The sequence below is a fragment of the Leptonychotes weddellii genome, chromosome 8 (genome assembly GCF_054177405.1).
Source record: "Leptonychotes weddellii isolate Sample4059 chromosome 8, ASM5417740v2, whole genome shotgun sequence".
Classification (NCBI taxonomy): Eukaryota; Metazoa; Chordata; class Mammalia; order Carnivora; family Phocidae; genus Leptonychotes; species Leptonychotes weddellii.
The window spans coordinates 22,149,352-22,173,605 of record NC_138376.1 but is presented as its reverse complement, the minus strand read 5'-3'; the positions used below and the strand labels follow the sequence as shown (position 1 = coordinate 22,173,605).

The 24,254-nt window shown below is 36.8% G+C and overlaps 1 protein-coding gene across 3 annotated transcripts in view; it reads right to left on the bottom strand.

Annotated features, from left to right (window-relative positions):
* Window positions 1-427: 427 nt before the first annotated feature.
* EXOC2 (exocyst complex component 2) overlaps window positions 428-24,254 on the bottom strand; it is a 155,893-nt gene continuing 132,066 nt past the window's right edge. For all 3 annotated transcript variants that reach the window (XM_081827797.1, XM_081827799.1, XM_081827798.1), the window contains 7 exons: window positions 10,189-10,254; window positions 9,861-10,018; window positions 9,332-9,453; window positions 7,730-7,791; window positions 2,636-2,716; window positions 2,115-2,174; window positions 428-1,199 (listed from right to left, as the gene is read on the bottom strand). In XM_081827797.1, the coding sequence (XP_081683923.1) occupies window positions 1,134-1,199; window positions 2,115-2,174; window positions 2,636-2,716; window positions 7,730-7,791; window positions 9,332-9,453; window positions 9,861-10,018; window positions 10,189-10,254 (615 nt within the window). In that variant the 3' untranslated portion in view covers window positions 428-1,133. The remainder of the gene's footprint in view (window positions 1,200-2,114; window positions 2,175-2,635; window positions 2,717-7,729; window positions 7,792-9,331; window positions 9,454-9,860; window positions 10,019-10,188; window positions 10,255-24,254) is intronic.

Here is a 24,254-nt window from a genome sequence, read left to right as displayed (position 1 = left end):
ACTCATATGTGGAATTTAAGAAACAAAACGAATGGACAAAGGGAAAAAGAGAGAGAGAGAAACAAACCAAGAAACACACTCTTAATTTTAGAGAACTGATGGTTACCAAAGGGGAGGGAGTGGTGGATGGGTAAAATAGGTAATGGGGATTAAGGAGAGCACTTGTGATGAGTATGAGTGATGTATACAACTGTCAAATCACTATATTGTACACCTGAAACTAATAGAACACTGTATGTGGAGTTGGAAATAAAATGAAATTAAATTTAAAAAAAAGAAAAGTTCAGAAATACATAGCACTATATATTAGAATTCAGTGGTGTCTGAAACAGAAATTGTAACAAAACAATATGGAAGGAAAGACATTTAATCAACAATATCAGCAAATGGATTAACAATACAAATTCCTGGTGGATTGTGTTAAACGTATAAAATCGAATCACAGGAAAACTATAGTTCAATATTTACTAAGTCTCAAAGAGGTAGTAGTAGTATATACTGAAAGGCAAAAACCAATACCAAGAAAATCACAAACATGTAAAACCTCTCAAATTACCAATTATAGACTTAAGAGGCATTTATTTCAGTATTTTCTGTGTCAGAGCATTAACCTTAGCACAGAAGTCACACATGCCAAATATCATTCAATATCATTCAGATAAATTACATTACTAAAAGATCCTATAGAACAGTATTATAAAAGAATAATTACCAGAATTTGTAAATATTAAGAATCAACATGTATCCTCTGGAGCTCAAATAACTAAGCCTGACCCAGACTTAATTCTACTAGAAAAATTAGTCTTTAACAAGAGTATTGGTAATTCTCTGTAACATGAGAATTCTAAAGATTATCAACTAGGAATTATATATTTTAATTTTCACTCTTATTATTTATAAAACTTTTTGCTTTCAGTAATTAGTAAGCTAATCAGGTGTTCAGTTTGCTCAACATGTCTCTAGGAATGGTAAGATGAGTTCAGAAGATAAAGAAATTATACAAAAATATAGGTCAAATATATAAAAATATAATTTTAATATACACTATCTCTCTTATTGTCTTAGGATATAAGACTACATATAAAACATTAGTCTGTATTTTTAATACATCAGTGAGATTAGTTTCAGTTTACTTACTGTGTAGTATCTACATCTGCATCAGGCTTAGTGCTCAACTGTTCCAGACAGTATATAAAAATCTAAGTCAAAAATAAGAAGTTTCAATAACATGAATTCTTAGATACTAATCTAGTTGAACATTAAAAATAATGCAAATATTTTTTCTGTAAATAAACTTTTTTTTAAGAGAGTGTGTGCATGTACACTCACAAGTGGAGGGGCGGAGGGGCAGAGGGAGAGAATCTTAAGCAGGCTCCATGCCCAGCACGGGAGCCTGACGCAGGGCTCGATCTCACCACCCTGAGATCATGACCTGCGCTGAAATCAAGAGTCAGATGCTTAACCAAGTGACCCACCCAGGTGCCCCAATAATCCTATGTAAATAAAAAACAAATATATACTAATATATACAAATATATACTTATATATACTATAAGTGATATGTATGTATGTATGTGTGTATGTATGTATATCTCCCAGAAGTGACAGAATATATATCCCATATATATACTATATGTACGCATTGGGAATTCATATGCCAATGTATATACCATAAGTGATAAAAGATTAAAAGCACCTATATTTTGATCCAACTGTAAATTCCTGAATATATTTTAGGAAAAAGACCTTTTCCTTCCTTTCATCCACTCAATCATATGCTCAGCTTTGTTATGTTCTCACAAAGCACTAGTCCCAAAGAACTTCATGTTCTAGATACAATGTAAACAACTATCATGTCATTTAATTTGTGCTGTAACAGAAATATATGTAACGTAGGAAGAAAACACAAAAAAAGGGAAGTATAATATAAAGGGGTATTGCTAGAACAAGCTGGAATTAATCTTACCTGGAACTCTGTTACCTTACTAGCCATAAACTATTACAGACTCAGACAAGATGACAAAAGAACGTTGTACATATAATATTAATAGGAGGGAGTTTACTATAATTTGCTTTATTTCAGGTTTCAGGGCATCAGTGCTTTTACATATTACCTGCATGATACTGATGCTTAGGTGACAAACCTCCTCCTGTGTTTTAGGTTGTTGAAAGACCTATAAAGAAGAATTTTGGTAAGTTTTTGGACTTTGCTAAGAAAATAAAACTTTGTGTTTATGAAGCTCGATATAAAAAAATCCACACATGGGAAACTGCTTCCATTGTGGGTAACGTTACTCTAAAAGGACAGGAATAAAGAGCTGCCCTCCAGACAGTGTTTTGGGCCTGAGAATACACTGGCATGGAGCTGCCTGACAACATTCAGGTCAGTCATTCTCTCTGTATACAAATGTTGATGACTCCAATTACTCTACCTACAACACTTACATTCACATTTTAACTTCCATCAGCCTATCATGGAACCAAGAAATTGACAGCCTATGCAGTTAAACGAAATAAAACAAGCAGCTGAGGGAAAAGCTCTCTTGTGCTGAAATGACTCATTTACAACTGTGATTCCCACAGGTTCCTGGGAAAGTTTGAAATAGAAGTTGAATTTACAGAACAGAAAACTTACACTGGCTTCTCCAGGCTTGCACTCTAGAACTCCTTTAAGTGATTGCAGAGAATGTACAATGCACTGTTCAAACTGACATGGCTGATGGAAAAAAAAAATGCATTATCTTAAAATTCAAAAATAAGCATGGGTTATTAAGACATTTAACAGAAGCAAATTATGGCCCCCAACTCTCAATTTTACAGATTTATTGAAAGGAAAACCAGATGCCAACAATTTGAAAGATAATCTCCTAGTCACCAAGATTTACATTTGGCATGTTTTGCACTTGATTTTTAAAAATGGGTCAATCTTGGGGCACCATTGTGGCTCAGTCATTAAGCGTCTGCCTTCAGCTCAGGTCATGATCCCAGGGTCCTGGGATCGAGCCCCACATCGGGCTCCCTGCTCTGCGGGGAGCCTGCTTCTCACTCTCCCACTCCCCCTGCTTGTGTTCCGTCTCTCGCTGTCTCTCTCTCTCTGTCAAATAAAATCTTTAAAAAAAAAAAAAAATGGGTCAATCTTGAGATTCTAAAATACATCTACTTCAACTAGAATAGAAATCAGGTATAACTAAAATTTTTCTTCAAAATTCTACCCTTCGGAGAAGCAAATGACCTGATAAAGAACAGATATAGCAAGTTTATATTTTATTATTTTGAGAGAGAGAGAGAGAGAGAAAGCACGCTCAAGCACGAGAGGGGGGAGGGGCAGAGGGAGAGAATCTTAAGCAGACTCCACACTCAGCAGGGAGCCCGATGTGAGGCTCCATCTCGATACCATGAAATCATGACCTGAGCCAAAATCAGGAGTCAGATGCTTAACCGACTGAGCCACCCAGGTGCCCAAGAAAATATTATTTTTAAGTAGTTTAAAGATAAGGCCAATAGGAAAATTTTTTAAAAAACAGGTGCCCCACAAGTTCATATTTTACACACTACTTCCAGGATATATTCTGAGCTCAATCTCCTAGATCTTCTACATGTCTGGTACTGTTCAAAATTTAGTGTTACTAATAATTATTCATAGAAGGTCCATGATCTTTAATTCAAAAGTCATTATAGTTATTTTTTATATACATTAAGTCAGAAAATAAAACTTGAAGATATATCCAACAAATGGCATTCAAGATAAATCTGAATGAATCATAACATCTTAGCTCCTATTGTATTTAAGGTTTCACTTTGTGCCAGGCATACTCTAGGTGACGGGGATATAGGATTCAGACAGACAGAGTTCTCTTTAAGTGTATACACTAGGGTAGAAGACACAACCATAAAAGTCACAGTCAACAAAACTGTTACTTTTTTACAAAACAAAAACCAAAAAACCAAAAACAAAAAAAATAACTAAAAATAAAATAAGTCAACTGCAAACTAGGAAAAAAAAAAGAAAAAAAAAAAAACTAGAGTAAGTGCCATGAAAAGAACAAATGGGAACTCAGAGAAAAATGATGATGATGGAGGGGAATGTGCTCCAACTAGGACAAAGAAGACCCCCCTCAGACTGCGAAAACATTTAAGCTGACACTTGCAGGGCAAGAGGAGTCAGTCCCTTAAAAGATAAGGGAAGGGGGTGGTGAGCTCAAGGAGGCAGGACGACATGTGCACAGGCCAGGGTGGGCAGAGGCCGAAGGGGTTGTGGAAGCACAAGAACAGCAGTGCATCACAACCACTAAGCGAGAGGTTGGCAGTACAAGATGAGGTTAAGGTTCTGGGTTTCACTCAGGGGCATAAGGCTACGTAAGGCTCATAATTCAACTAAAAAAGGTCTGTGCAAAAATCTGGAGTCAGAACCTCTCGTTATTACATGCTTCAATTTTTAAAAGAGATTGGGGGGAAAAACTGAAGAGAAGGGATACCTGTATACAAAGAAGATTATTTTTTTTTTACAAAAAGGAACCCAGACTTAATGAAAGCTAAAATAACTGCTTCAACCTTAATGTCACTCTAATACTGCACTTTGAAGCCACAAGAGGGCACCATAAAAAAAAACTTCTAAGTACCCAAAAAATAAGTAAAAATAAAAGCATATAGTATGAAATACCAACTGCACGGAAGTATTTGAAGAGTCAAAACGTTTGTTAGATACCTGACCTTATCCCTCCAACCTACCTGCCTCAAAAGTTAAGAAAATCTAAGATATTAAAATAATAATAGTGATAATTAAATCCAAAATTTAATTGTGGGCAATTAAATGTTGATGTTCCTATGTAGTTACTTAGATTTCTTGCATTCATATCTGAACTAGATTTTCTTAATTTCTTTTCATATCTATATTAATACAATAAATGGATAGGGAATACCAGAGAACTCTAGTAGTTTCAGTTAAACTGGGAGTAAATGATAGTGTAAACATCGATTTCTTTTTTCTAAAAAGAAACGGTACTATCTCTGCATATTGTCAGTGAACCACCCAATTTAGCTGACTATAGGAGTTATCACAAATCATTCCAGTTCTTATGAAAGAAGAAAGTTCTCCCAGAATTGAAAATTTTAAAAAATTAAAAATTTCAGGGAAAGAAAAAAATGTATTCCTATTCCAAAAAATGTGATTGGTACTATGGAAATGTTAAGAAAATATAAATTAGTAGTATGTAATAGAATTTGAGACAATTTAAGTCATTGTTCAAAGTCTTAAGAATTTTACAGATGTCAGGTTAAAATACTCAAAGCTGGATCTTCAACTTTTACTCTACACACTGATTTCACCTTTTTTTCTGAAGTGAGGTCCATGCTGAATAGCTTAAAACATGCTCAGCTTTATCAACACTATTATTTTAGCATATTTCTTTACCAACATCTGGCTAGAAGATAAAATGGCTGACACCAGAAGTGTAACTTTCTGTGGGTCATTCATCTACAAAGTTTATTCTAGCTTGAATGTGTGACAAACATGAAATTATTCTATGGTTATAGTTTCTTAATATTATAGTTAAACTTCAAATTGACTACAAACAAGTTTATAGTGACCATTTCAAAATATTTTCAAAGAGGTTTAACTACTATAATCAACCAACCAAACTGAGATATGACAGCTACCACTTAAGCACACACTGGGACCCAGAGGCGGCTGCTATCATAAAAGCACTAACTGGGAACCAGAGAGGTAAAGTGGCTTCTTTAAGAGTGCATGGCTATTGGGTCGCCTGGCTGGCTCAGTCAGAAGAGCATGCAACTCTTGATCTCAGGGTTGTGAGTTCAAGCCCCATGTTAGGTGTAGAGATCAAATAAATAAACTTAAAAAAAAAATTGCATGACTATTATATGACAGAACTAAGGATTAAACCAGATTATGATTCTAAACCCAGTGTAGCACATTTTCCTCTACAACAGCACTGTCTAAAAGAAGTATAATGTGAGCCACAAACATAAGTCACATATATAATTTTAGAGTTTCTAGTAAACACATTAAGAAAATTAAAAGAAAAAAATTAATTTTAATATAATTCATGCAATGCAATATGACAAAATATTATTTCAACATGTAATCAGTATAAAAAGTTGAGATAGTTTACATTCTTTGTGCAGTGAGTCTTTGAAATCTGGTATGTATTTTACACAAGCCATGTCTCAAATGACTGCTGTATTGAACCATGAAGGTCTACTCCACCTCTCCTTTCTCTAAGTATTTAGTACAACAGAATTAGTTATAGGATAGTTTGTATTTAAGCACAAATAATTATGAAAAGTAGAATAAGTCAAATAAACTAAAGCTAATTTTTATTAAAATCCTTTAAAATATAATTATAGATTTATTAAAAATAATAAATTTCCCTAATGTTAATTATGATTTAATTTACAAAAATTTCTAAGTAAGCACTGCTATTCTAAACCATATTGTTATATAAAGTAAGGTACATTTTAGTGTACTTCAGAGGAATAGGAGAAAAGAATTCAACTTGTCAAAAATTCCCAAAGAAAGACTATCAATAAGAAGTATACCAATTAAAAAAAAAAAGTTTAGCAATTTGAGGAAATGAAGGAATATCATTACATGATGTCACTGCCTTTCAACAACCTCATTCACCACTATTTTGTAAATTTTGGCAAGTCAAAAACTGTTTTATTCTAGTTTCCTCATCTACTAAATAGGCAGAAACCTAACTGCCTCCCCCCGATGTATTTTCTCCATTTTTCTTACTAAGGTAAAACAGAAATGGTTGGGATTAACAATGTGCTCTGCGAAAAAAAACTGCATTTTCCGAGCCTCCACAGTAGACAGGGATGGGCATGTGAATAAATTCTAGTCAATTAGATGTAGGAAGAATGGCCAGCTGTGGCTCTTGAGAAAGTGCTGGACTTTTCCCATGACAGGAATAAGGCCGTGGTGCTTGGAACTACAGTGGCCTTCTTGTAATCATGAGGCCATCCTGAGACAGAAGCCACAATAAGGAACACAAAGAAGAAAGTCAGAAGGAGCCCTGCGTACTGACTGAATGACTAAGCTGCCACACAAGTCCTAATTTCTTTAATGTTAGAGATAAAAGAAGTGCCCATCTTGTCTACAGGACCTCGATGTTTTAGCATCTGAATGTCAATTTAACTGATACACCCACCTACAGGATCACTGTGGGAATCCATGAAACAGATGTGACAACATGGTATATCAGGAAAACTATTTTCAAAAGTATTTTGAAAATCTAAAAGTCCCACCTGAACAGATGATGACTCTAAAACGAATATGCCATGTTATAATTGCCTGCTTAACCTATGTATATATCTGGAGAGGTTTGCTGTTATTGTTTCTTTTGTTTTGTTTTGGCTTAGGGGCCGACATTAGCATTTCTTTCTATTCTGTTTTTCTAAAAAATTCAAGTTACTGGGTAACTTAGAATGAAGCACAATCTATTTTAAAACGTAATGCAAACAAACAAGTGACACATGATGAAGAAAGAGCACTCTAAAAGAAATCCAGTTTTTATTAATTTTTAAATATTTGTTGTTGTGTTAAGCAAAAATGACTCTGAAAAGGAAAACTTCAAGAAGTTTATTTTTCTATTTTCAGAAATTATTTAGAATTACAATGCAAAGAATATATGCTTATTAATAAAACAAATTATTTTTGAATACAATATACACTAATGATTAACCACTGAAAAGAATATAAACTTACAAGAGAAGTCAGTCCTTCATTATCGATAATCCAGTCTTCCTTTTCAGCTAACCTCTTTATTTCTACAGAGAAAATAAGCACACACGTACTTTTTATTATAATTATCGCATTGAATTTTATAGAGATAAAAATCTATAAAGGTTATGGTTTTTCATTGTTTTATTTGGGTTTGTAAAAAAATGAAAAATAGGTAATAAGTATAAAATATAATTCTGGTAGATCAAGGATTTAAATGTGTATTGTTTTCATAAAACATTAATGTAAATAAATTTAGCTCAATTTGGAGACTGCTAGGCTAGGCTTAATGACAACTTTAGATAATGGTTTATTACTTATTCAAAGCACTCTTGAAAATATTCAGCATGTACAAAATAAACTACAAAATTTTTTTTCCTAAAATATCTGATTAAAAATTCTGTTTTAATCGTAGACACTTCTGATGATTGGCAAAGGAATGCTATCCATCCAAACCTTTAGCATTTCAGGCTGTGTCAGGTCCCTGGGGGGAGCAGGTGAATTCAGAGGACACTGCTGTTTTTCACCTGGATTCTATTCCCTTTCTGTTGACACAGTATATTTAGTCACCAATTCTGTAGAGATGTGACCTTTTCTTTTTTAAGATTTTATTTATTTATTTGAGAGAGAGAGAGCACAGGTGAGAGGGAGGAGGAGAGAGAATCTGAAGCAGACTCCATACTGAGCACAGAGCCAACGTTAGACTCAATCCCACAACTGAGAGATCATTACCTGAGCCGAAACCAAGAGTTGGATGCTTAACCGACTGAGCCACCTAGGTGCCCCAAGATGTGACCTTCTTACTTAAAAAGTCTTGGTGACAGATAGTTATGGCTTATGTCATTTATAATGATGTTCTTAATTGTCTTTGAAAATATTTAATATCTAAAGGCTGCTTTGTAAAGATAACCCCGCTTTTTATGATTGTATGTACAAAATCCTGAAAATTCTAAAAGGTATAAAGAAAACAAGCATCACTTAAAATTTCTACTATACAGAAAACCACTGTTAGTCTTTCTTCTGATTTTACACTGATATTTCTAAATATTTAAAATATACATACAGGGATGCCCGTATGGGTGGCTCAGTCAGTTAAGTGTCTGCCTTCGGCTCAGGTCATGATCCCAGGGTCCTGGGATCGAGTCTCACATCGGGCTCCTTACTCAGTGGGAGCCTGCTTCTCCCTCCCTCTACCTGCTACTCTCTCCCTCTCTGACAATAAATAGATAAAATCTTTAAAAAATAAATAAATAAAATAAAATACACATATTTTCAAAATTGGATTCATACTTCATATTTTATACTATACTTTTTCTACTTAACATGTGCCATAAGGATGTTCTTATATCCTGAAATATTTTTAAGTATAACCATTTTAATTTATGCATGGTCTGGCATCTCAGGTAAATAGATTTGGAAAGCTATTCAAAAAAGGAAAAAAAATTCTATTGAGCAGCTATTTGTGATCTAAAATACTCAAATTTCCATAAAAGTAATTTTCTCATTTTCAAGGACTAGAAGCTAGAAAGAGGTGGCATATTCAGATAATTGTTGTCTAGCAAATGTCATCAATTTTTCTTAACATACCTTCTGCTGTGTGTTGCAATGTGACCATCACACAACGTACTCGGAGATCCAAAATGAGATCCTGGATAGTCTGTAACATGTCATTAGGAATTTCAAGGGCAGTCAACGATTCATAAGTAAGCCTGTGAAAGAGCCACAACAAAACAAAAGTGAGCAGAGTGGGATCTTGAAGCAATTCCTGTCATCAGTTTGGCTAGCCTATGGAGGTTGTTAGTTACAATATTATATTGAAAGCAAGGAGAAAGTAAAACCATAACAGGAATTATAATACAGCAGTAACACTGAATTAAACAATAAAAAAGATGCACATTCAGTATGACATTCTCATCAAACATAAGCACCAGGAAGGTTTAGGAGTTTAGGTGCTATATGATAGAGAGGAAATACTGGAGGCAAGAAGAGTAAAATTCTTTGTTGACTATGTTAAAAAATCAAATCCAAACTGAATGCGTTGTGGGTTTTTTTTTTTTTTTTTTCAAAAAGACAAAAAAATTTTTACCTGTTTTCAGAAGAATGTGTCCATATTTACCTTATGGTCTGGATGACATGAGCAAGCCACTGTCCTGAGAGCTCAGACTTCACTTCCCAGCCTCCATACTGCCTCACTCCACACTCTGGGATGCTGAGTGGGAGGAGGGCTCCACGGATCAACTTCACAAGACACTGCATTACTTCTTGAATCATTTTCTAGACAATGATGAAAGTAAAACTGCATTAAAAGTCATTAATTTGATTAAATCAACTAAAGGAATCAGCCTGAACAGTGATGAATAGTTTGAATGTAGATAGTTTTCTAGTAACTTTGGTTGAGAAAACCTTATCCTGTGAAAAAGTCTACATACTTACCCTTAACTTACCTTAAAATCATTTTGTCTTTGCCTTACATTCTTTGATCTTTCAATTTGGCCTGATTTCTCCGCAGTCTTAAAAATTAAAAAAGCAAAATCAAATATATTAGTTGTCTTCAGATAAGAACAAGAAATGCCTTAGAAGTTGTATATAAAGAGAGCATAAGATATGGTTGTAACTTGACTGAATGTTTAAGACATAATCTAAGTTTCTGATTTAAAAACAGACTTAATTAGAAAAACTTTCTTATTCCAAAAGGAAGTTATTCATTTTCTTAAAACCTTTAAGTACAATTTCCATTCCATAAATAAGCCTAAGAATTAAGTTGAAATTGCCTTTTTTGTAGGTGAATTTCATGTGCCATGTTCATCAATAACTGTATATGGTTAAACCTAAATCATACCCACGATTAACCTTCTCAATATTATTTCTCATTAGCTAGTATAGAAACAAAAGGAAGAGTAAACTCTGGATTAATGTCTAGGAATCTTAGGCTATCCATTCCCTTCCCTTAAACATTTATAAATAACCATTATATTTGGCATTTATTTTTAAAAAATTATAAATCACTACTCTTTCAGGGATTTTATAGTCTAATTTAGGAGAGAATATATTCTAGAATTAAATTTTTATCTGTTTACTGCTAGCCATATTTTCCTTTGATACTTCTTTCTCCTTAAAGTAATATGTGGAATACTACATTGATTAAAAGAGAAATCTATTCAACTGGATTTCAGTTAACTTTTTACTCCCAAATTTTCTAACAGCTAAATATTACCATATAAAATGCCTAAGAAGGGTAAGCTTAGAAAACTTTCCAAATAAAAAAATAATAATAAAATGGTACGACAAAAAAGAAAATTCTGATAGTTCACTAACATAATACGAAATTATCCTTTAAAGTTAAAATGCTTATGAAATTATTGGATAGAGACGTGTCAAGAGAACTTTCAAGTTAACAACAACTGACTTCAAGCTAATTTTAAAATACAAATAATGTTACATATATTTTTGGTATAAGCTAGAGAAACAGTGTATAGAGTTCATTATTATGATGAGCATTACTAACATGAATGAGCAAAAGAAGGGTAAGAACAAAAACATCAGGCATACCTGATAAAAAGTGGTCAACACACACATATATACATACCTCTTCAGGCTCTAATTTACATTTATTTTATAATTTTATATTGAACTATATTGCTTTTATCATTTTTTTCTTTGCAGAAACGCACTTTTGCTTTTACAGAATCGAAGTTTAATTGTTGAAAAAACTAAACCTGAAATTCACCTCAGTAATAAGTCAATAAGCAAATTCCTAAATTCATTAGGCAACAACACTCAAAATTCTTTGTACATGAGGATTTCACTTAGAAGCTGATGTTTTTGTCCCTTTATTTTTAAGACAAATGAGAAGTAACTGAAGTGTTTTAAAGCAACAGTGAGAAGTGACTGGAGGGGTTGATACTAGGAGCACAGCCAGTTAGAAGGATACTACACTCACCCAGGTGAGCAATCACAGCGTATTAGGCAAAAGGAGGTGGAGCATGAACTCATGTAGATGGCTTAGCTACAGGCTTCCAGGGCAGAGGTGACTGAACCTGGCAATTCTCTGGGTGTTTCAGTGAGAAAGGAGAGATGTCAAGAGTGACTCCCATCTGAGTCATGACCACTCAGGTAAGTCCAACTGGCCCTGAATGTCTGTTAGCCTACTTTCTGTTTCTGTCAAAGTGTGATGTTCTGATTCAAAGTAACACTTTAGGCAATATAGTGGCCTACGTGTAGAAAAGCAAATGAATGGCCCCAGGTTTACTGAGGTGATAAATTAATTAGCTATTCTCCAAGTAATGCAGTTCGTCAGGTCTTAGTCTTAGGCACTTTTTTTCTCTATACACTCTAATTTATTCTCAAGGCTTCAAATATCATTTCTATCTAGTGCCTTCCTATTTTGGATTCTGCACTCAATTCCGACATGTGTGTGTAGGGGGAGGAGTTTCCCCTCAAAAACAAGGAATTCTCCAGACACCAGGTGGGTGGTCCAACAATTCAACTCAATTCTAACACAATCTACCTGGAGATAACGTTAGATCCCACAAGCTAAAGGCTCAGTCCTACAAGATTTGCAGCTCCCCCCCCCAACACACATGTAGATGCCAATCTCAAGACCAGGTTGTCACCTATGCTTCTGACCTATTGGCTACAGATTGGAGGTTCCTATAATTCCCTGCATGGGTTCAAGTAATTTGTTACAACAGTTCACAGAACTAGGAAATGTGTTTACCCACTAGATTACCAGTTTATTATAAAAGGATAAAACTCAGAAATGGCCAGGTGGAAGAGATGCATAGGGCAAAGTATGAGAAAAGGGTGCAGAGCTTCCATGCCCTCTCCAGGCAAGCCACTCTCCCTGTATCTCCACACATTCATCAACCTGGAAGTTCTCTGAACCCTGTCCTTTGGCTTTTTATGGAAGCTTCATTACATAGGCATGATTGATTAAATCACTGGCCACTGGCAACTGATTCAACCTCCAGCTCCATTCCCCTCCCTAGAGGTCTGAGGGTTAGACTGTAAATTCCAACCCTCTAATTACATGGTTGGTGATCCAAGCAATTAGCACCCTCATCCTTAGGTGGAGACAAAAATCACATCATTAACGTAACAAAAGACCTTTCCCACTCCTCACTTGAAGAAATTCCCAGGGTTTTAGGAGCTCTGTGCCCAGAACCAGAAGACCACATATATTTCTTATTATAAATCACAATGTCACACTTCCAAATTTATATCTCCAGCCCTAATCTTTCCTTTGAAGCCCAGATTTGAATTTCGGATTGTCTACTTCATGTCTCTTCTTGAATAACTCACAGTAATCTTAAACTCAATACATTAAAAGTAGAAAACTGGTATTTTCCTCCAAGCATGTTCTTCAAAAAGTCTATCTGGCTTTGTAAATGGCACACCTACTCATTTGAGAGTCCATTTGGTAGCTCTATGTTAATTCTTGTCCTCATCCTACTCATCTGATCGATCCATCAGTAAGTCTGGTCAACACTACTTCCAAAATACAAACAAAATCTATCATTTTCTCTCCAACTCCACTAACAAAACCTTAACCCAAACACCATCATTTCCTGCCCAGACGGCTTTAATAGTTTACCCACTCTGACTTTTGTTCCCTGCCAATTCATTCTTGAACAGGTAACCAGAGTGGTCTTTTTTAACACCAAAACTCTGATCAGATTACTCCACCAGTTAGAGTCTATCTGTGGCTTCCCACCATACTTGGAATACACATTCCTTACCATGGTCTGTAATGAAGCCCTGTCAGTTGGTCCCTGCTTCCTCCTCATCTCCTGCTTCTCCTGATACCCTAAGCCCACTGCTCAGTATACTCTGAATGTTTTTTTTTTTTTTAAGATTTTATTTATTTATTTGAGAGAGAGAGAATGAGAGACAGAGAGCATGAGAGGGAGGAGGGTCAGAGGGAGAAGCAGACCCCCCCGCCGAGCAGGGAGCCCGATGCGGGACTCGATCCCGGGACTCCAGGATCATAACCTGAGCCGAAGGCAGTCGCCTAACCAACTGAGCCACCCAGGCGCCCCTACTCTGAATGTTTTGACCTTCTTCCTGTTTTTCAAATATGCCAAGCTCCCTTCCTTGGTTTTGCAATGTGCTGTTGTCTCTTCCTAATACATTCTTCTCCCCGATTCCTTGTGTGACTGTTTCCTTCTCATGCTTCAAGTTTTGGTTTCAATGTCATCTCCTCAGAGAGATCTTCCCTGACCTCCATCCCATCTTAGAACCCTATTTGTTTCTTTTATAGCTGTTAGCAAAATTTATTTTTATTTATTTTATTTTTATTTTTTTTTAAAGATTTTCTTTTTTATTTATTTGACAGAGAGAGAGAGAGACAGCTAGAGAGGGAACACAAGCAGGGGGAGTGGGAGAGGGAGAAGCAGGCTCCCAGCCAAGCAGAGAGCCCGATGTGGGGCTCAATCCCAGGGCCCCGGGATCATGACCTGAGCCGAAGGCAGACGCTTAACGACTGAGCCACCCAGGCGCCCCTGTTAGCAAAATTTAAGATAAAGTTTTTAAAAATTGATTTTGGTTCTGTCTCTCCAGGAGGGGAGAGGTCATATTTATCTTGGTCACTATTTTATATATTTATATATTTTTAAATTTACATATGTATGTGTTACATGTACACACTGTATGTGTGTGTGTATATACACATGTATCAGTACCTGTCACATAGTGTGTTCAGGATATTCAATAAATATTTGGTGAATGAAGGATCACCCATGGTTAGAGTTCTTCAGGACCTCCTGGGATATATTTCAGAAAGCATGATGGCCCTGAATACTACTAGGTTAATTTCAAGGTCTTTAAAAAACTTAAAGTCCTGGGTCTCCACATGGCTAACTGACCCTTTGAAGGAGATCTGCAAGGCATAACCCTATGATATATTCCTGAGAAGTCCAACAGACTCACTGCTTCTCCTGGAGATTTAAGATAACAAAAGGGATAAGCAGAGGTTTAAGAATTTCCTGTGAATACTGGGAGTTGGGAGGACTCCTGTAGGTGTAGAATTCAAATGTTGCTGAGGAACCCAGCACCCACTGTGATGTGAAGAGGCGCAGAATGACACTGGAATTCTACACTGCAAAATCTAAGTTAAGGACACTGTGATGGTTAATTCTACATGTTAACTTGAGTGGGCCATAGGGTGCTCAGATATTCATTTAACATTATTCTGGGTATGTCTGTGAGAGTGTTTTTGGATGAGATTAACATTTGAATTGGTAGGCGAAGGGAAGCAGATTGCCCCCATTAAGGAGGGTGGAACCCATCCAATCAGTGGAAGGCCTGAATAGAACAAAAAAAGGCTGACCCTCCTGCCAGTAAGGGGGAACTCCTCCTGCTTAACTGCTTTGAATGAGGACACTGAACTGAAACACTGGTACTTCCTGGGTCTTGAACCTCTTGGCTTTCAGATTGGAACTATACCATGGGCATTCTTGGGCCTCCAACTTGATGACTGCAGATATTGGGACTTGTCAACCTCTATAATCATGTAAGCCAAACTCCTTTTGTAAATCTTTTCTCTTTATACACACAGTTGGAAGCAGAATCAACATCCTCCTGTTTCTATTTCTCTGAACCCTGACTAACATAGTGCTGGTTTAGTGTGCTGTGGACAAAGGGATGGAGCTCTGAAATAAAGGCATAATTGTCTCAATAAAGAGTCAAGCCATGATAAAACTGTAAGTATACCAATATCAGATGGTGCTTTTCTAATTCTATCTGTCACAGTACCTAATACTGAACTTTGTGTAGAGTAGCCTTGTTTAACGGGCTAGTTATTTCATAGCTTTTTGTTCTAAATACTTTTAAATCAAAGAGTGAAGATCAATTTTTTAAAAACATCATATCAAAATCAAAACCAAATTTTGCCCATTAAACAGGTGCTAATGAATGCATGATGACATCTACTAGACAAAATAATTTATAAACTTCAAAGACTGGTCTCCAAATATATAGAAATTGGAGAGGGCAGGAATTAGTTTTACGGCATACCTCTTGAAATTGTTAATTAAAAAGCAGTTACTTATCAACATATTGAACTATATCAGTTGCCCTATTTTTAAAAGGAAATCTAATTTTGGAATATAAAGTGCATTTTAATTTACATACTATGAGTTATACAACTTTTAAAAATGTTGATTACTAATGTTTAAAAATTATTTGGATGCTTTAACATTTTTCACTCCAAATTATACAATATTTAAAATACATCCAAAGATGAGATCTCAACCTACTATTAATCATTTCGTTAACTAAAAACCTTAACTCTTTCCTGCACACACAGACCAAAACTACTTTGTGGTAAGACCAACGGCTAGATTTCACTGTTTTGATTCACATATGTTACTTCACATGGGCATGACTGGTTTGAAGAACTATTTTTTAAACTGTTGGAAACTCCATCTAAATCTTTAACGGATGGGCTCTTAATAAAGCAAAATAATTCTATAACTAGAAAAAAACTTACAAGTAAATTTTGTTTAAATATTACAGAGCTCTCTTATATGAGCTTAAATACCAACTATCAAAGCCTTGGAACTCTTCTCAGTTTTAATTTAATTAAGTTTCTGGATTTCACAAGTAGCTTGATATGGTGGGCACACATTCCTAACTCCTCCATTCCCTTCTACTACCCTTCAGTGTCTTTCTAGCTTTTCAATAGAGGATAACTAGTTTAAAAACATGTCCAAATCTATATAGTGAATTACACTCTATTAATAATTATTACTATAAACTCTTAAAAGCTTACAAATACAGATAGGTAGAAATACCATACGCATATCCAACTCAGTGCAACTAATGTTTCACTAAAATATCCCAGATAAAAAGCTTAGGAATTTTATGAACTCTAAAAAGACTCAAGATAAGGCAACTACTATCCTTATGTGATAGGCCACCTACAGCAACCAATCTGGAAGGAAGAAACACTTGACTGGAAACAAATAACTAGGTTTAAAATCCATTTCCTAAGGTACTAATTCTTTTGATGAGTATATCCGTCTAGACATTATTCAATATGACTATAGTAGTTCAACAGTCCACTATTTCTTTTTTTTTTTTTTTAAGATTTTATTTATTTATTTGACAGAGAGAGAGAGCACACAACAAGGGGAGCCGTAGAGGGAGAGCGAGAAGTAGGTTTTGCACTGAGCAGGGAGCCCGATGTGGGGCTTGATCTCAGGACCCTGGGATCATGACCTGAGCCAAAGGCAGACGCTTAATCGACTGAGCCACTACCCAGGCGCCCCAACAGTCCGCTATTTCTTAATGCTACTAAACTTTATTCCCTGAACACCTATTATGTGCCAGGCCAATGAAGTTTTAAATACTGGAATAAACATTTATTCCAAATAATAAGAGTAAATTTTCATTTATCTGCTGGACACTGTTATAAGCACTTCACTGACATTAACTTGTTTAATTCCCAAACCTGACCTTGCAACCAGGCATAGAGTAGTAAAGTTATTTGCCTCAGGTCGCAGCTAATAAGTGATATATATTGGACATTTCTATTAAAACACTAAAATTAGTGTTCTGTAAGAGGGCTGTGAACACATTCAGTCAAGGCACTGATATGGAAGCATCTAACCTTTCCAGTCCTCACGAGCCCTCAGGATTAGAGACAGAGCAGATAGGAAGAGGAAGTTATGACACGTTACTGGTTGCGTGGCTGTTCTACACCATGGCAGAGGGCAAGAAACCCAAACCTGTCCTCAGCATAGAGAGCCACACAACTCTCATGCAGCTGAGAGAAAGAAAATGCAAATGGATGGAGACATGTTTGAAAGCAAAATGTTGAGAAAACTTTTTTCAGGACACCAGAAAAACTGAAATTAAAGCATTCACTTCCTCGGATTGGGAGGAGCTAAGATGGTAGCATACTAGGGGGACCCTAGGCTTGCCTGGTCCCTCAAATACAACTAGATACCTATCAGATCATTCTGAATACCCAAGAAATCAACCCAAGGACTGACAGAACAAACTTCTCAATTAGAGGGAGAAAAGAGGCCAAATCAAGGAAGATAAGAATTGTGGAGGTGTGATTTGGGGGAGAAAAGGATCACGGGTGCTGCAGAGGGGAAGGAGCCCCACTCACAGAGAAAGGAGAGAGAGAGAGAGAGAAGAGCGCACCAGGGAAATGCACAAGGAGATTACTTCCCCAAAGCCATTAGCTGGGAAAATGAGAGGGGCTGGAGAGGGGCTTTTTGTGAGTTTCTGCAACCAGTAGGGCTCAGAGACTGGAGTTCAAAGGTCAGTGGGCTTGGTTGAGATAGAGACCCTACTCCCTGGGCTTGGTTGAGATAGAGACCCTACTCCCTGAGAGAAGGCAGGCAAGCAGACAAGGGCAGACAGCACAATCTGAGGATCACATAAGGTACATGGGGTAGAGACTGTTCACTCTTCCTGGAGCACATCTGTGAGAGGTGGCATTCACAGAGACACTTCTTGGGGGACAAAAGAGCTGGAGAGTGCCATTTCTTTCCCCCATCTCTCAGCATAGGCACAGAGACACCTGCTGAGGGCAGAAAACCTGGACACTGGCTGTTTAGCCTGCTTTGCTCCAAATCCCACGCCTCTGCACTCTAGCATGACTGCCCTTCTCAGTGAAACCTGCGTCTGTCCCAGGGCAGCGAGACCCTTCCCCAGAAGACTAGCTCAGGTCCCGCTACAGCATGACCTTAAAGTTTGGAGTTTTAAAAGTCAGCAGGCTTGGCTGGGATATTACCCAAAGTGCACTGTGCTGCTCCAGGCAGGCAAGCAACTTGGAGACAGACAGAGAGAAAACAGCGATCTGAAAAACACCTGGGATGCACAAGAGGAAATTATTCACTCTTCTGGGAGTGCTTCCCTGAGAGCAGCAAGCATAGAGACCCCTCTCTAGGGACAAAGGAGCTGGCTGGCACCATTTATCTCCCCACCCCTCAGCATAAACCAACTTCAGTCAACAGCACAATGCCAACACTGGCTGCCTAACCTGCTTACACCAAGTCCCATTCCCTTGCATTCTGCTGGTACTGCTTTTCTCAGGCAAATGTGCCTAAGGACCAGGGCAGCGGGCCCCTTCCCAGAAGACCAGCACAACCCCCTGCACACATCACGTCAACTAACCATAGAGTTCTGAAAACTTCACTTGTAGTGGAAATAGCATCAGGTCTCATTTAACAAGCAGACCAGAGCACACCTAGTTAAAACTTAACACACTCTGTCCAATGTCCAAACACTTCCAAACGCAGTAGCAGAATGCATGCAGCATACACCAGAGACACTCCCTGAAGCATGCCCTGGACATTGTATGACCTCTTCTTCATAAGGCTCTCAGGATCAGGAAATACAACAAGATTTTCTAATACAGAAAAAGAGACCTACACAAAACACAGACAGAGGAATTCATCCCAAAAGAAAGAACAAAAAATGGTTACAGGCAGAGATCAAATCAAAAGAGATATAAGTATATGCCTGATGCAGAATTTAAAGCAACAGTCATAAGCATAATCGCTGGGCTTGAGAAAAGCATGGAAGATATCAGGGAGACTCTTACCACAGATATAAAAGAGTTAAAAAAAAAAAACAACAGAAGTGAAAACTGCAATAACTGAGATTCAAAACAGACTGGATATAATGACCACACGGATAGAAGAAGCAGAGGAACGAGTAAGTGATATAGCTAATAGTACAATGGAAAATAATGAAGCCAAACAAAAGAGAGAATTATGGATCACAAGAATAGATTTAGGGAACTCAGTGAATTAATCAAACATAAAAACATTCATATCATAGGAATCCCAGAAGAAGAAAAGAGAGAAAAGTGGGCAGAAGGTTTATATGAGGAAATAATAGCTGAAAACTTCCCTAATCTAGGGAAGGATACAGACATCCAAACTCAGGAGACAGAACTCTCCATAAAAATCAACAAAAGCAGGTCAACACCAAGATATACTGTAGTTAAATTTGTACAATATAGTTGTTAGAGAAAAACTCCTGAAAGCAGCAAGACAAAAGAAGTCCCTAACTTACAAGGGAAGACCCATAAGGGTAGCTGCAGATCTCTCCAAAGAAACTTGGCAAACCAGAGGAGAGTGGCATGATATATTCAATGTGCTGAATGGGAAAAATCTGCAGCCAAGAATACTCTACCCAGAAGGGTTATCATTTAGAAAGAAGGAGAGATAAGGAGTTTCCCAGACAAACAAAAACTAAAGGACTTAATGACCACTAAACCAGCCCTGCAAGAAATATTAAAGAGGACTTGTTGAGTGGGAAGGAAAGACCAAAAGTGACAATGACTAAAAAGGAACAGAGAAAATCTCCAGAAAAGATGACAAAACAGGCAATAAAATGGCACTATATATGTATCTATCAATAATAATTCTGAATATAAATGGACTAAATGCTCCAATCAAAAGACATAGGATGTCAGAATATACAAAAAAAAAATAAGTCTCATCTACATGCTGCCTACAACAGACTTATTTAGACCCAATGACACCTGCGATTGAAAGTGAGGGGATGGTCAGTGGAATTCTATCAAACTTTAAAAGAATTAATACCTATTCTTCTGAAACTGTTTCAAAAAATAGAAATGGAAGGAAAACTCCCACACTTATTCTATGAGGCCAGCATTACACTGATCCCAAAACCAGACAAAGGAGAATTACAGACCAATATCCCTGATGAATATAGATTCCAAAATTCTCAACAAGATACTAGCTGATAGGAACCAACAGTAAATTAAAAGGATTATTCACCATGACCGAGTTGGATTTATTCATGAGCTACAACGGTGGTTCAACGTTCACAAATCAACTAAGGTGATACACCACATTAATAAAAGAAAGGACAAGAACCATATGATCCTCTCAACAGATGCAGAAAAAGCATTTTACAAAATACATCATCCTTTCTTGACAAAAACTCTCTGCAGTGTAGGGATAGAAGGAACACAACTCAATATCATAAAAGACACAAAAAACCCACAGCGAGGGGCGCCTGGGTGGCTCAGTCAGTTAAGTGTCTGCCTTCGGCTTATGTCATAATCCCAGGGTCCTGGGATCAAGCCCCATGTTGGGCTCCTTGTTCAGCGGGGAGCCTGTTTCTCCCTCTTCCCCTTCTGCTCATGCTCTCTCTTACTATCTCTCTCTCTCTCTCTCTAATAAATAAAAAATAAATAAATAAATCTTAAAAAAAAAAAAGAAAAAGAAAAACCCACAGTGAATATCATCCACGACAGGGGAAAACTGAGAGCTATTGCCCTAAGATCAGGAACATGACAGGAATGTCCACTCTCATCACTGTTGTTCACCGTAGTACTGGAAGTCCTAGCCTCAGCTATCAGACAACAAAAAGAAATAAAAGGCACCCAAATCAGCAAAGAAGAAGTCAAACTCTCACTCTTTGCAGACGACATGATACTCTATGCAGAAAACCCCAAAGACTCCACCCAAAAATTGCTATAAATGATACAAAAATTCAGCAAAGTCGCAGGATATAAAATCAATGCACAGAAACCAGTTGCATTATTGTACAGTTGCATATTGTTGTATTACTATACACTAACAATGAAGCAGAAGAAAGAGAAATCAAGGAATTGATCCCATTTACAATTGCACCAAAAACCGTAAGATACCTAGGATTAAACTTAACTAAAGAGGTAAAGGATCTGTTCTCTAAAATCTACAGAACACTTATGAAATTGAGGAAGACACAAAGAAATGGAAAAGCATTACATGCTCAGGGGTTGGTAGAAATAATATTGTTAAAATGTCTATGCTACCCAGAGCAATCTACACATTCAATGCAATCCCTATCAAAATACCATTGACATTTTTCACAGAGCTGGAACAAACAATCCTAAAATTTGTATGGAACCAGAAAAGACCCCAAGTAGCCAGAGGAATGTTAAAAATGTTGAAAATGAAAACCAAAGCTAGAGGCATCACAATGTCAAGCTGTATTACAAAGCTGTCATTATCAAGACAGTATGTTAATGGCACAAAAACAGACACATAGATCAATGGAACACAACAGAGAACCCAGAAACAGAACCTCAACTCTATGGTCAACTAATCTTTGACAAAGCAGGAAAGAATATCCAAGGGGAAAAAGGACAGTCTCTTCAACAAATGGTGTTGGGAAAATTGGACAGCCACATGCAGAAGAATGAAACTGGACCACTTTCTTACACCATACACTAAAATAAACTCAAAATGGATGAAAGACCTAAATGTGAGACAGGAATCCGTCAAAATCCTAGAGGAGAACACAGGCAGCAACATCTTTTATCTCAGCTGCAGGAACTTCTTGCTAGACACATCTCCAAAGGCAAGGGAAACAAAGGCAAAAATGAACTACTGGGACTTCATCAGGATAAAAAGCTTTTGCGCAGCAAAGGAAACAGTCAACAAAACTGAAAGGCAACCTACAGAATGGGAGAAGATATTTGCAAATGTCTTGTCAGATAAAGGGCTAGTATCCAAAATCTATTAAGAACTTATCACACTCAACACCCAAAAAACCAAAAAATCCACTGAAGGAATGGGCAGAAGACATGAATAGACATCTCTCCAAAGAAGACATATAAAATGGCCAACAGACACATGAAAAAAATGTTCAATATCACTCAGCATCAGGCAAATACAAATCAAAACCACAATGAGATACCACCTCACACCAGTCAGAATGGCTAAAATTAACAAGTCAGGAAATGACAGATGTTGGCGAGGATTTGGAAAAAGGGGAACCCTCTTACACTGTTGGTGGGAATGAAAACTGGTGCAGCCACTCTGGAAAACAGTATGGAGGTTCCTCAAAAAGTTAAAAACAAAACGACCCTACGACCCAGCAATTACACTACTAGGTATTTATCCAAAGGGGCACCTGCATCCCAATGTTTATAGCAGCAATATGTACAACAGCCAAAATATGGAAAGAGCCCATATGTCCATCGCCAGATGAATAGATTAAAAAGATGTGGTACATATATAAAATGGAATATTACTCAGCCATCAAAAAGAATGAAATCTTGCCATTTGCAACAACATGGATGCAACTAGAGGGTATTATGCTAAGTGAAATAAGTCAGTCAGAGAACAGCAAATACCATATGATTTCACTCATATGTGGAATTTAAGAAATAAAACATGAATATAGGGGAAAGGAAGGAAAATAAGATGAAAATTTAGAGGGAGGCAAACGATAAGAGACATTCTAGGAAACAAACTGAGGGTTGTTGGAGTCGAGGTGGGTGGGGGAAAGGGACAACTCAGTGATGGGCATTAAGAAGGGCACTTGATGTAATGAGCACTGGGTGTTATATGCAACTGATAAATCACTAAATTCTACCTCTGAAACAAGGAAGGAAGGAAGGAAGGAAGGAAGGAAGGAAGGAAAGAGAGAGAGAGAGAAAGAAAGAAAGAAAGAAAGAGAAAAGAAAGAAAAGAAAAGAAAAGAAGAGAAAAAATGAGGGGATGGAAAAGCATTTATCAGGCTAATGGACACCAAAAGAAAGAAAGCCTGAGCAGACATACTTATATCAGATATACTAGATTTTAAACTAAACACTGTAACAAGGGATGAAGAAGAGCACTATTTCATAATAAAGAGGTCTATCCAACAAGATCTAACAACTGTAAAAATTTATATGCCCAACATGGGAGCACCCAAATACATAAAACAATAGCAACCATAAAGGAACTCTTTATGTTAATACAATATACAATGGGGTTGAGAAAACTGGACAGCCACATGCAGAAGAATGAAACTGGACCACTTTCTTACACCATACACTAAAATAAACTCAAAATGGATGAAAGACCTAAATGTGAGACAGGAATCCATCAAAATCCTAGAGGAGAACACAGGCAGCAACATCTTTTATCTCAGCTGCAGAACTTCTTGCTAGACACAGCTCCAAAGACAAGGGAAACAAAGGCAAAAATGAACTACTGGGACTTCATCAGGATAAAAAGGGCTAATGAACACCATAATAAGACAATAATACAATAATAGTAGGGGATACAATAATAGTACAATAATAGTTGGGGATGTTAACACCCCACTTACATCAATGGATAGATCATCTAAGCAGAAAATCAAAAGGAAGCAATGGCTTTGAAAGACACACTGGACCAGATGGACTTAACAGATATATTCAGAACTTTCCATCCTAAAGCAACAGAATATACATTCTTCTCAAGTACACTTGGGGCATTCTCCAGAACAGATTACATACTAGGTCACAAATCAGGCCTCAACAAGTACAAAAAATGTGAGATCATACCATGCATATTTTCAGACCGCAACACCATGAAACTTGAAGTCAACCACAAGAAAAAAATTTGGAAAGACCACAAATACATGGTGGTTAAATAACATACTACTAAAGAATGAATGGGTCAACCAGGAAATCAAATTAGAAATTTAAAAAATACATGGAAACCAACAGAAATGAAAACACAAGGGTCCATAACCTTTGGGATGCAGCAAAAGTGGT